Genomic DNA, 13,101 nt, shown 5'->3' on the forward strand with positions numbered 1-13,101 from the left:
GGCAAGGCCAGAGCCACATACACAGTGAGGGTAGTACTGCTGCACATGCTCAATTTGGTCTCTGTTGCTGGAGAGAACATTTCCTTGTTGATCAGAGCTAGCCAGGTCACATGATATTGACAGCACACATGTGGGCGTGTATACAGATTTAAAATTAAAATACAAGTTGCGCTGATTGATAGTGAATAATCAAGGGTAATACCTTGAATAAGTGACAAATACACAAATTAATAACTGTGCAACCTGTGGAAACCCCGCCTCGGGTCTCTGTGCTGTGCACCAATGCGCCCAGCGTTTTCAGCAAATGGATAGCCTCATATATACATGTATTCAGAAGGTCCACATGGAAAGGTAATAAAAGCTTGCATAGTGTAAACCCTTATTTTATTCAATTAAAAGAAAGAATTTGCACTTACAATTCATTTGTAATAGAACGGAATTAAAAATCGAGCCGGCTCTCTATAGCAGCCCGTTGCTTTCGGGATTCACGTAGACATGGCGATGTCAGCACGTCGCTCCTCCCTATGTACGTTTCGTCACACCTGACGTTGTTCCGGGATAAAGATCCTAAATGACAGCCCAGTCCCTCCCTCCTCCTCCATGCACAGTAACTAAAAAAAGAACACAGTGGGTGGCATAACAGCATGAGGGCACAGGCTATAGTGGAAATCTCCTACCTAAACACTCAGCACTCAGGTAGACCCTACAGTTTATCATGTGATCGTGGTATAGAGATCAGCCAAAAAAGGTATATAGTGGCAGTATTTTAATGTAAAAAGAAGATTTATAAGCTGTGGGCACTGGGGGTGGGGGGGGGGGGATGGGGGGAAGATTAACTATTTTCATATTACTGGGTTTAGTAACACTTTAAGGTCAGATCTCCATTGTACAGGGCTAGATCCAAAAGAAAAGTTCCTGCTCTAACATCAGGGAGTTGTCTGTAACAAAGAGTGCAGGGAAAAATGTGGCTGCCCATAGGTATAGAAACCATATAGGTGTCTAGCTCAGGTTGGAAATATATAGGGACGTGTTCATAAGTTAACTTACCGCTAGCAGAATTTGTAAGATGTGATCTATTTTTGCACCCAGAGAAGCCTCTAAACTTCAGGAACAATATACTTTAGAGAAAGATAAGACCAAAATAAACTATGGGGTCACAACCATAAATATTCTATTTTGAGAGGAGGCGACAAGGTCTATGAAGAGAAGTCCACCATCCCTACCATGAAGCATAGTGGTGGTTCTCTGTTGTAGTGGAGGTTGGTGAGCTAGTCGGGGCTTTTTTTCTCAGGAAATAGGTGCAGGAACTCCCTCTTTCTAAGTCACCCCTTTTCTCCACCATTCGTGCACCATTCCTTGGTTCCATACCCTACCCACCTCTTGGTACCACCCCTTTTAGAGAATACAGAACCAAGTATCATTTTGTGGTGCTAAGTAATTTGTATGGAATTTGGTAATGATAATAAGAAAAGCAGTAAAATAGATCCCCTGCAACCAGTAACAATATAGCCCTCCACCAGCAACAATAAATCCCTCTAACAACAATGGACCACCCGCAACAATAGACTCCCGGCAGCAACAACAGATCTCCCTACAGCCAGCATCAGTAGACTCTTCGTCAGCCAGCAATAGATCCCTCCCTCAACAGTAGATCTCTCCCAGCAACAGCTGACTCCCCAGCAATATAAGAACCCCACCAGCAAGAATAGACCTCAGTAACAATAGACCCCCTCTGCAAAAATAGATCTCCTCCAGCTAGAATAAATCCCCTAGCAGCCAGTGTCAAAAGACCCTGCAGCACATCTCAGCACCTACTGCCATTACATACAGTCAGTGCTGGAGGTGCCGGAACTGAGTTCCCCCCCACGTTCCTGCTGAAAACAAGCCCTGCTTACAGTGGTACTTGGAATTGAAAATTGACCGCAATATGAATGCAGCATGTTATCAGAAAATAGGTTTTGGTCACAACCATAAATGCTATGTTTATAGAGGAGGCAACAAGGCCAATGAAGAGAAGCACATCACCCCTGCTGTTGAGCATGATGGTAGATCTCTGTTGTGTTGGAGGTTTGTAAGCTACAGCGCCACATGGAACTTGTATAAAATTGATGGAAATCTAAGTGCATGTCCTCAGAAAATACTTAAGAAAAATTGCATTCCTCAGCCCAGAAGCTGCACATGGCTTGGACTTTTGTCCTCCAAGAACAGAAAACTGAGGCTGCAGTTGGGCACAGGATCACTAAAACTGGACAGTTGAAGACTGGAAATATGTAGGCTGGTCATATGAACCTCAAAATACTGATCGGACACACAGATTGTAGACCAGTCACTGAATCTGCATCCAGCAGAACACCTTTTGGGATGTAGTAGAACAGGAAATGTACTGCATGAACGTGCAGCTGCCAAATCTGCAGAAATTGAACAAGGGGATCGGCCACGTACCTGATGGTAGAGCCTGATATGCAGGGAGCGGCCTCTCTTCCTCCTCTGACTCAGGCCCCCTGATAGAGCAGACAGGAGGCGCAGGAGTGCAGAGTCGCACAAGTGCCTGACAGGTCGCAGACCGTGGAACTGGAAACAGTGGCAGGTGGCACTGTGATTCAGCAGGATTCTCCAGCTAGCAGAAGAGGCAGGTTAGGCAGACCAGGTCATAGACTGGCGGGTACGTGAGGAGCAGATGCGGAGGCAAAGGCGTAGTCAGGACACAGGCCGGGTCGGTAATGGGCTGGCAGCGAGGTAGTAGAAGGAGCAGGCAGGTGCAGAGATCAGAACAAGCCAGGTCAGATGCAGGCAGCAGACAACGGAGTCAGAGGCAAGCTGGGTCGGGTAACAGGTACAGGTATCAGATGCAAGCAAACAGGAACACACAGGAACGCTGTAGAACGGACAGCACTGGGTGAAAGCACAGACTGAGTTTAAATAGCCTATTGGGCGCCAAGGGCTGTCACAGGTGTGTGCGCGCCGGCGCACTGGCATTCCAACTGAACAAACAGGCTGTCCTGGATTCCCATCTTGAGTACTGGCGTGCCCTTCTTGGCCATGTGCACACGCATATGCGCGCACGGACGCACGCAGGTGCACCGGAGGTGTTCCGGTCAGGAGCTGAGGTCACAGGTCGTCTTCTCTGTCGGCCATCTTGGGTACTGGCTGGTCTTCCCTGACAGGATCAAGTCAACATGGACCAGAATATCGAAGGAATGTGTGTGGAATTTGGAAACCATGGCATCGAATAATCGAGGCTGGCCTGACAGAAGTGCCTTTGTCACGAGGGCCACGTACCTGAGATGAGACTGAAGTAGTGGGGAGGCCTCCCTTGCACTTCGGGTACTTGAAGCTTCTGGGGATGGAGACAGAGACTTGGTGGACACCGAGTGGCAGGGGTGCAGGGCACTGTGCAAGTCTTAGTCCGAGATCCGAGCCGAGGTCAAGTCCAGTTTGGCAACGAAGTAAAAAAGGGTTAATCCAAAGAAGAATAGTATAGATCCAAACCGTGGTCGGTTCCAATCTGGCAGCTGAGTACAAAAGGGGCAAAGAAGTAGAATGGTCAAGGTACAAATCCGAGGTCAATGGCAAGCAGCAATCAAGAGTAGTCAAATAGGTTTCCAGGTCACAACAAGTTCAGACAGATCACACAGTAGCACAGGAACAAGGGGAGACTGAAGATAATCCAGCAATTTGGCAGTGTCTGGGCTGGGCTTACTGTATATAGGGAAGTTTGAGGTCACTTCCTGTGCACCTTCTGGGCATTTTCCCGCCTTTTTCCATCAGGTTGAGGTCACTTCCTGTGCACCTCCTGGGCATTTTCCTGCCTTTTTCCATCAGGTCTTCTGTGTAGGTGCGGGTTGGCGCACTGAGGCGTCTTTGGCGCATGCTCAGTTGGCACGGATTTCCTCTTGCGGCAACGCACCATTGGTGCATGCATAGTAAGCCCTGGACTCTTACCGCCTTGTTGATGAGCAACATCAGAGGAAAACGGCCAGACTGGTTGGAGCTAACAGGCCACATCAACTCAGATAACCGTTCTTTACAAATGTGGTTTGCAGAAAACCATCTTGAAATCCTAAACACAAGGAACCTTAAGAAAGATGGGCTACAACAGTTGAAGACCACATTGGGTTCTTGTCCACCAAGAAGAGCAAACTGAGGCTGCAGTTGGGAGCAGAATCCCCAAACCGGAGACTTGAAGACTGGAAATGTGTAGTCTGGTCTTACGACTCACGAATTACTGATGAGGCACATGGATGGTAGACCAGTCACTGGGTCTGAACCCAATAAAACACCTTTGGGATGTGGTAGAATGTAAAATTCACAACATGCATGTGCCACTGACAAATATGCAGACATTTTATAATTGGATCATGCCGACATGGACCAGAATCTCAGAGGAATATCCACTCACTGGCCACTTTATTAGGTCCCCCTTGCTAGTAGCAGGTCGGACCCCCCTTTGCCTTCATTCTTTGTGGCATAGATACAACAAGGTGTTGGAAACATTCCTAAGAGATTTTGCTCACGCAGTTGCTGCAGATTTGTCGGCTGCACATTGGCTGGCAATCTCCCGTTCCACCACATCATAAAAGGTGCTCTTTTAGATGGAGATCTGGTGAGTGTGGAGGCCATTGGAGTACAGGGACCTCATTGTCCAGTGGTGAGATGATTGGAGCTTTGTGACATGGTGCATTATCCTGCTGGAAGGAACCATCAGAAGATGGGGACACTGTAGTCATAAAGGGATGGACATGGTTACTAACAATACTCAGGTAGGACGTGGTGTTTAAACCATGATCAATTGGTACTAAGGGGTCCAAAGTGTGCCAAGAAAATATCCCCCCACCATTACACCACCACCACCACCAGCCTGAACCGGTGATACAAGGCAGGATGGATCCATGCTCCAAATTCTGACCCCACCATCTGAATGTCGCAGCTGAAATCCAGAATCATCAGACCAGGCAACGTTTTTCCAATCTTCTATTGTCCAATTTTGGTGATCCTGTGCCAATTGTAGCCTCAGTTTCCTGTTCTTAGCTGACAGGGATGGCACCCGGTGTGGTCTTCTGCTGCTGTAGAACATCTGCTTCAAGGTCCAATGCATTGCGCATTCAGTGATGGTATTCTGCATACCTTGGGTGTAACGAGTAGATATTTGATTTACTGTTGCCTTTCTGTCATCTACCCATTCTCCTCTGACCTTTTGACATCAACAAGGCATTTTCCTCCACACAATTGCCACTCACTGGATATTTTCCCTTTTTTGGACTAACAGCTTGTCTGGCACCAACAACCACGCAAAGTCACTTAAATCCCCTTTGTTCCTAATTCTGATGCTCGGTTTGAACTTCAGCAAGCCATCTTCACCACGTCTAGATGCCTAAATGCATTGAGTTGCTGCCATGTGATTGACTGATTAGCAATTCGTATTACCAGCAATTGAACGGGTGTACCTAAGTGGCCAGTGAGTGTATGTGGATTTTGAAATTCATGCCATGAAAAATTGAGGCTTGCCTAACCTTATATTAGCATAGTGTTCCCAATAAAGTGCTCCATGAGTGAATATGCAGTAAAACAATAAATAGACCACATACACTATATTGTCATAAGTATTGGGACACCTGCCTTTACACGCACATGACCATTAATGACATCCCAGTCTTAGTCCGTAGGGTTCAATATTGAGTTGGCTCCGCCCTTTGCATCTATAACAGCTTCAACTCTTCTGGGAAGGCCATCCACAAGGTTTAGGAGGGTGTCTATGGGAATGTTTGACCATTCTTCCAGAAGAGCATTTGTGAGGTCAGGCACTGATGTTGGACGAGAAGGCCTGGCTCGCAGTCTCCGCTCTAATTCATCCCAAAGGTGTTCTGTCGGGTTGAGGTCAGGACTGTACAGGCCAGTCAAGTTTCTCCACCCCAAACTCGCCCATCCATGTCTTTATGGACCTTGCTTTGTGCACTGGTCCAAATCATTTGGTGGAGGGGGGATTATGGTGTGGGGGTTGTTTTTCAGGGGTTGGGTTTGGCCCCCTAGTTCCAGTGAAGGGAACTCTTAAGGTGTCAGCATACCAAGACATTTTGGACAATTTCATGCTCCCAACTTTGTGGGAACAGTTTGGGGATGGCCTCTTCCTGTTCCAACATGACTGCCCACCAGTGCACAAAGCAAGGTCCATAAAGACATGGATGAGTGAGTTTGGGGTGGAGGAACTTGACTGGCCTGCACAGAGTCCTGACCTCAACCCGATAGAACGTCTTGGGGATGAATTCGAGCGGAGACTGCGAGCCAGGCCTTCTCATCCAACATCAGTGCCTGACCTCATAAATGCTCTTCTGGAAGAATGGTCAAACACTCCCATAGACACCCTCCTAAACCTTGTGGACGGCCTTCCCAGAAGAGTTGAAGCTGTTATAGCTGCAAAGGGCGGAGCCAACTCAATATTGAACCCTACGGACGAAGACTGGGATATCATTAAAGTTCATGTGCGTGTAAAGGCAGGTGTCCCAATACTTTTGACAATATAGTGTATATGGTCCATCAGTCCATATAATCCCAATGCCTGACAAACAGTGTCCTGAACACTTAGTTCTTCATTTGCGAAAAAGAGCAATATAGTTCCCTCTCTGACAAGAGACAACACATCCCTACCTCATGTTTAGTAACATCTCCATTGACCGTATTGTAATAGATGCTGAAGATACCCGATCCACCAGATGTCTCATGTATAAAAACATATTAACACTTAAACGGTTGGCACTGTGTAGTTGCTGGAACAAGTTCTGTTTTTTATGGTTGCTTAGAACAATGGGGAAGGAACGTGTCCTCAGGCCAGAGGGAAGTGTTGTTTGGAAGACTTGTACTCGCGTGTTCCCAACCTCTACCTGCAACTAGCTTGTACCTGTAACCCCAACAAGATGATTTTAATTCAAACCTGAAGCCAGGCTTGACTTTCCTAAAACAAAAAATATATAAACTATCTCTTCCTTGTAATCATGAAAACAGTGCTCGATCTGTAGACAGGTTGTCCCACAACAATCCTCGTTCCCCCCCCCCCCCTGCTTCTGTATCAGCATATTACAGGAAGCTAATATGAAGATGGTTTTGAAGTACTTATGCAAGCTCCTTTTAGGAATACGGATTCCCAACATGTATGTAACTGGTTGGCAGGACATCCGCAGATAAAGAAGTCGATTTACTAAAACTGGAGAGGGCAAAATCTAATGCGGCTGTGCATAGAAACCAATCGGCTTCCAGGTTTTTTTTTCTGTCAAAGCTTAACCACTTCCTGCCCGACCTATAGCATATTGACGTCCGGGAAGTGGATCTGTTATCCTGACTGGGCGTCATATGACGCCCGCGGGGGCGTGCAGCGCGGTGATCGCGAGTGCGGCGTGTCAGTCTGACATGCCGCATCTCCGATCGTGATAAGAAGCCTCTGTCAGAGGCTTCTTACCACGTGATCAGCTGTGACCAATCACAGCTGACCATCACGTGAACCAGGAAGTGCCAGTAAACGGAATTCCTCGGGTCGCGCTGTCAGGGAGAGCCTATCGGCAGCTCTCCCTGTCAGGGGGGGGGTCTGTGCTGATAATTAGCACATTGATTATCAGCACAGCCCCCTCAGATGTGCCAATTACATGCCAATAAGTGCCAAGCAGTGTCCCCATAATAAAAGACTGCCAGTGCTCAACACCATGCCAATCAGTGCTCGTCACAGTGCCAATCAGTGTCCAGCAGTAACACCTGTCAGTAACTCATCAGTACCTCATCATTAGTGCTGCCCGTCAGTGCCGCCTGTCAGTGCCCATCACAGCTGTCTGTCAGTGCCCATCACAGCTGTCTGTCAGTGCCCATCAGTGCTGCCTGTCAGTGCCCATCAGTGCTGCATATCAGTGCCGCCTATTGGTGCCCATCAGTGCTGCATATCAGTGCCGCCTATTGGTGCCCATCAGTGCCACCCATTGGTGCCCATCAGTGCTGCATATCAGTGCCGCCTATTGGTGCCCATCAGTGCTGCATATCAGTGCCGCCTATTGGTGCCCATCAGTGCCACCCATTGGTGCCCATCAGTGCTGCATATCAGTGCCGCCTATTGGTGCCCATCAGTGCCACCTATTGGTGCCCATCAGTGCTGCATATCAGTGCCGCCTATTGGTGCCCATCAGTGCTGCCTATTGGTGCCCATCAGTGCCGCCTATTGGTGCCCATCAGTGCTGCATATCAGTGCCGCCTATTGGTGCCCATCAGTGCCGCCTATTGGTGCCCATCAGTGCTGCATATCAGTGCCGCCTATCCATGCTCGTCAATTCTACAGTGCACACGGGGGTGCCCAGACAGCAGATGGAGGGGGCGTATGGGCTAGAACCAATCCTCCTGCAGTGCAGCAAGAGTGGGAAAAAAGAGGAGAAGCTGGCAGCGCTGCAAGGGGAGGCAGAAGAGGATCAGTGTCTGCAATAAGACAATACAGCCGAACCTCTTGCTTAGCAGGTGCCCGGGGCCCCCCCTTTTGAACTGACAAGGCCCGGGCCCAGTACAGGAGGGTTGGCTGTACTGCCTTATCAGCAGCCCTGTGTATAGCCAGCCTGCCCATAGATGGATCGAAAAGTAGCCGGGCCCCACTGAACCTGGACGAGTTTTGATCCGTCTATGGCTGGCTTAAAGTGGAAGTTCATCCAAAACCTAACGTTAAACCTTCCCTCAGCCACATTCTAAGCCTAATGTGTCTAGCCCTGTAAAGAAGAGATCGCTATTCTGCAGCCGCTCCGGTCCCCCCGCTGAGCTGTCAGCAGCGGCTTCAGTGTGTGCAGGAGAGGCAAACCAACAACAGAAGCCCCATAGTAACTCTACAGGTGACGTCACTTCCCAGCCATTGTCGGTTGTCTCCTGCACACAGCTTCCACTGCCGGAGACTGGACCGGATCAGCTTCAGAAAAGGTATGTATACCAATTTTATTCTTTATAGGGGTTACAAAGATTAGTTTTAGAATGTGGCTGATGGTAGATTTAGTGTTCGCTAAAGTGGTCTTGCTGCAGTTGACTCCATCATCACATTGACAGCTGTGCAATCCAGTCTGTTTCTGATCATTCATCCTCCTCCAAGCCCTGCAGCAGATTCTGAAAGCACTGTGGTTGGTGATATAATTGGGAGTGTCTTAGGACTATTTGAGACTCGGGACCGACTCTGAAAACTCCACCCTGATCCCCTCCAGGTAGAATACAATTCTAGTAAAGGGGTGGAGCTACGCAGCTGATGTCTCTGAGATTTTAGTTATGGCCTCAAGTAACACCTCTAGTTCATACAGATGAATGAGTGCTGAGCGATCCGTCTTGTGGTATTAGGCTTGGTTCACACTGCCGGGACTTGGGATCCGTCTTGTGGTATTAGGCTGGGTTCACACTGGTCCGACAAACACTCCGACATTGGGAGCTCATGTCGCATGACGTGTGAAATTTAATGTTTCCCTATGGGAGCCGTCCTAACTGGTCCGACACAAGTCGTTCCGACTTTAGAAATGCTCCCTGTACTACTTTGGTCCGACTTTGATCCTACTTCAGCCTACTGACTATCATTGAAGTCGGATCAAAGTCGGATCGCCGTCTCGCATGATCCGACTTCGGTGCGCGACTTGTGCTCAGATGATCTTGAGGGGGAACTCCGCGCCAAATTTTAAATAAAAAAACAGCATGGGTTCCCCCTCCAAGAGCATACCAGGCCCTTGGGTCTGGTATGGACCTTAAGGGGAACCCCCTATGCCGAAAAAACGGCGTGGGGGAATGGGTGTGGGAACGAGCGAGCGCCCCCCCCCCCCCTCCTTAACCATACCAGGCCGCATGCCCTCAACATGGAGAGGTGGGTGCCTTGGGGGAGGGGGGCACGCTGCGGGCCCCCCCCACCCCAAAGCACCTTGTCCCCATGTTGATGAGGACAAGGGCCTCCTGTTGCCGTTGTGTCAACGCTTCTTCTCTTCATCTCTTCTTCCGATGTTGACACAATGCTTTCTCCGGCCGGAATGCTGTGTGCGAGCTGCGGAGCCATTTATATAGGCAGTGACCCCACCCCCTTCTGACGTCACGGTCCCAGCATGCGCAGGGACTCTGGGGTCACTCCCCCTTATGACGCCAGAGTCCCTGCGCATGCTGGGACCGTGACGTCACAAGGGGGCGGGGTCATCACCTATATAAATGGCTCCGCAGCTCGTCCCCACCCCCATTCCTGACCGGCCGGGCTGCGTGCTCGGATAAGGGTCTGGTATGGATATGGGGGGACCCCCACGCCGTTTTTTCCTTCCTTTCCTTCCAGCCAATTGGGAAGCGGGTCTGATACCTGTCACCTGATTGGCAGAAAGGACACGCCGCGCGTCTCCTCCCCTTCTCCTATTGGACAACTAGGAGAAGGGGAGGAGACGCGCGGCGGAAGCGAGGAGGAGAAGAGCCACTTCCCTGCCGATGCCCGATCCTTGCCGCTGCTCCTCGGATGCCCGCCACCTAGATGTGGTAAGTGGCGGTTGACTGACCGGCAGACAGCGGGGTGGGGGGGGTTTGGCTTGCCACAGGGGGGGGCGGAGTTTAGTTGTTTGCCGCCCCCCCCCCCCCCCAAACAAAAAAACCACAAGCCGCCACTGTATAAACCCGATATGCCTAATACAGTCCCAAATTCCAGAGTGTCTTCTCGGCTAAAGCTTTTAGGGCTCATTCACACACGACACAATAATCCTCCATAAGGGAAAGGAGAGCCACTCAACATCAAAGCTAACATGATTTTCATAAAGCAAAAGGGATGCACTAACAAAAGTCCCACCTGGTGCGATAACACGTTTCAATGTGGTTTGCTGCATGATTTACCGTGCGACAATCGTGGCAGAACTGCATCATGATTTTAGGCGCCATTTAATGAATGGCATCTCAAATGTGCGTTCTGTGATTTGTCACTCACACCTGGGCATTTTGAAATCACGGGCAGAATCCTGGCAAGTTTGCTCTGGGGCCCCATGACTCGTAGTCACACCCCTGTTTCGGTGTGTTGGGTCTCTATAGAAGGGGGTGTAATGCAAAGCATTTTCTTCTCACCTGTGATAGTCCTGTATGACTTTCTTAGGGAATGATGAGCACCCTGATGTCTGGAAGTGACCCAGATCACACAGAGATTAAAGTTCTGGTCTGAGCACCAACACACACATTGCAATGAACTCGTCTAGGAATAATGAAAAGGAAATCTTATGATCTGATGGAGACATCGGTGGGGACAGTTTTGTGGTAGTTATATGATAGGGAGAGAGATATTACATTTAGAATGTAATTAGAAAAATGAATCACTGAAAGCGCAGCAGCAAAAATATTTTCTTGTCTGTTCCATCTTGAGGCAGCAATGTTCACAGGTCCTCTCTCATTTCTCTTTCTCAGAGCGCTTCTGATGGTTTCTGGAAGTCGGTTGCCACTCGGGTGCCACGGGAGCCACACGAGATCCGAATCCTGAACCCCTACTTCATCCAGGAAGCAGCGTTCAGCTTCATCGGGCTACCGTTCAATAATGGACTGATGGGAAGAGGGGTAAGAGAAGGTTATAATGTGTCTTTAAGTGAATTTAGACTCAAACTCTGTAGGCTGCCCATGAAGGGCGAGGTCCTGAACTAAACATTCAAATCCCACCTCTCTAAGTGTGCTTAAAGGGACATTCCACTCAATATTGATATTTCCAGGGTGATCACTCTGATGGTGAGATCTGAGCTTCCAGGTCTGCAAGCCTACACTGACCATTCCAAAGGGATCCCCCCCCCCCTGGGTCTACATTTAAACACTATTATTATAATACATTTATATAGCTTTGACATATACCGCAGTGCTGTACAGAGAACACTGAACCAATCACCAGAGGAGCTTAGCCTGAGGGTGTATTTAGGTGGAGGAAGGGCTTTGTTTTGCATAATTTTGTAGTTTGCTAGTGATATAATTTATGTTTCTTTGTATATAGTTCTATTTATGCTGTTTGATAAAAAGCTGTTTTTTTGTATCTGATGTAAGCCTGTTTGTTTTTGTTTATTTATGTATATATTCTTTTTTATTTATTTTTGTTTATATGTAAATATGTTTTAATACCAAGCTGTATGCTTGCACAATTTTCAATAAACAAAAATTTACAATCTAATGTACCCCCCCCCCCCCCCCCCCCCGCAGTCACACACTATTATTATTATACATGTGTATAGCACTGACATACTGCAGTGCTGTACAGAGAACACTGAGCCAGTCACATCAGTCTTTGTACCAGAGAAGCTTACACTCTAATGTCCCCCCCCCCCCATAGTCACACACTATTATTATATATTTATATAGCTCTGACATATACCGCAGTGCTGTACAGAGAACACTCACTGAGCCAGTCACATCAGTCTCTGTACCAGAGGAGCTTACAATCTAATGTCCCCCCCCCCCCCCCCATAGTGACACACTATTATTATATATTTATATGGCTCTCACTTGAACCGCAGTGCTGTACAGAGAACACTGAGCCAGTCACATCAGTCTCTATACCAGAGGAGCTTAGTCTCTAATGTCCCCCCACAGTCACAGACACACAAATAGGGTCTCTTTGATCAGCTAACCAGTTAACTTAAATGGGGAGACCATACAACCTCCTTGCAGACAGTCCTCCTGCTATTCTGTATAATTAGTAGCTGCAAGAGCCTTCTGTGCCTAACTCACTGTCCACTACCGTCTCATACCTAAACTTTCCCAGTACCCTCAGTCCTCCTGAAAATGCTAGTTTGGCTGTTTCCGCCTTCAGTACTTTGATTTACTTATCTAAAAGGAAATCAGAATTGGGGAAAGTCCTAGATATGCCTGGAGTCCTAATTTGTAGACTTGTTCCAGGTCAGTGGCTGACCAGTGAATGACCTGAGCCCAGAGGGTCATCTTCAGTGGGGTCACCATTGGAAGCCTCCATGTTTCTCTCCTGAAGGGTTTACATTAATCTGGGGAATAAGCTGTTGTCCGTTGTGGTTGTATGTGTGACTGTAGACATCCCGGGCTCTCCGCTCCCTCCTTCCCTGCACATCCAAGTGTCAGGAAGATGAATAGCCGCACATTAGCCAAAGCATGACCGGGATAGTT

At 48.3% G+C, this 13,101-nt stretch overlaps 1 protein-coding gene across 4 annotated transcripts in view; it reads left to right on the forward strand.

Annotated features, from left to right (window-relative positions):
• ST3GAL3 (ST3 beta-galactoside alpha-2,3-sialyltransferase 3) overlaps window positions 1–11,541 on the forward strand; it is a gene marked incomplete at its 3' end in the record, with an annotated part of 495,733 nt that extends 484,192 nt beyond the window's left edge. For all 4 annotated transcript variants that reach the window (XM_073593923.1, XM_073593922.1, XM_073593925.1 and 1 more), the window contains 1 exon segment: window positions 11,395–11,541. In XM_073593923.1, the coding sequence (XP_073450024.1) occupies window positions 11,395–11,541 (147 nt within the window).
• Window positions 11,542–13,101: the final 1,560 nt, after the last annotated feature.

The sequence above is a fragment of the Aquarana catesbeiana genome, linkage group LG07, assembly GCF_042186555.1.
Source record: "Aquarana catesbeiana isolate 2022-GZ linkage group LG07, ASM4218655v1, whole genome shotgun sequence".
NCBI classification, from domain to species: domain Eukaryota; kingdom Metazoa; phylum Chordata; class Amphibia; order Anura; family Ranidae; genus Aquarana; species Aquarana catesbeiana.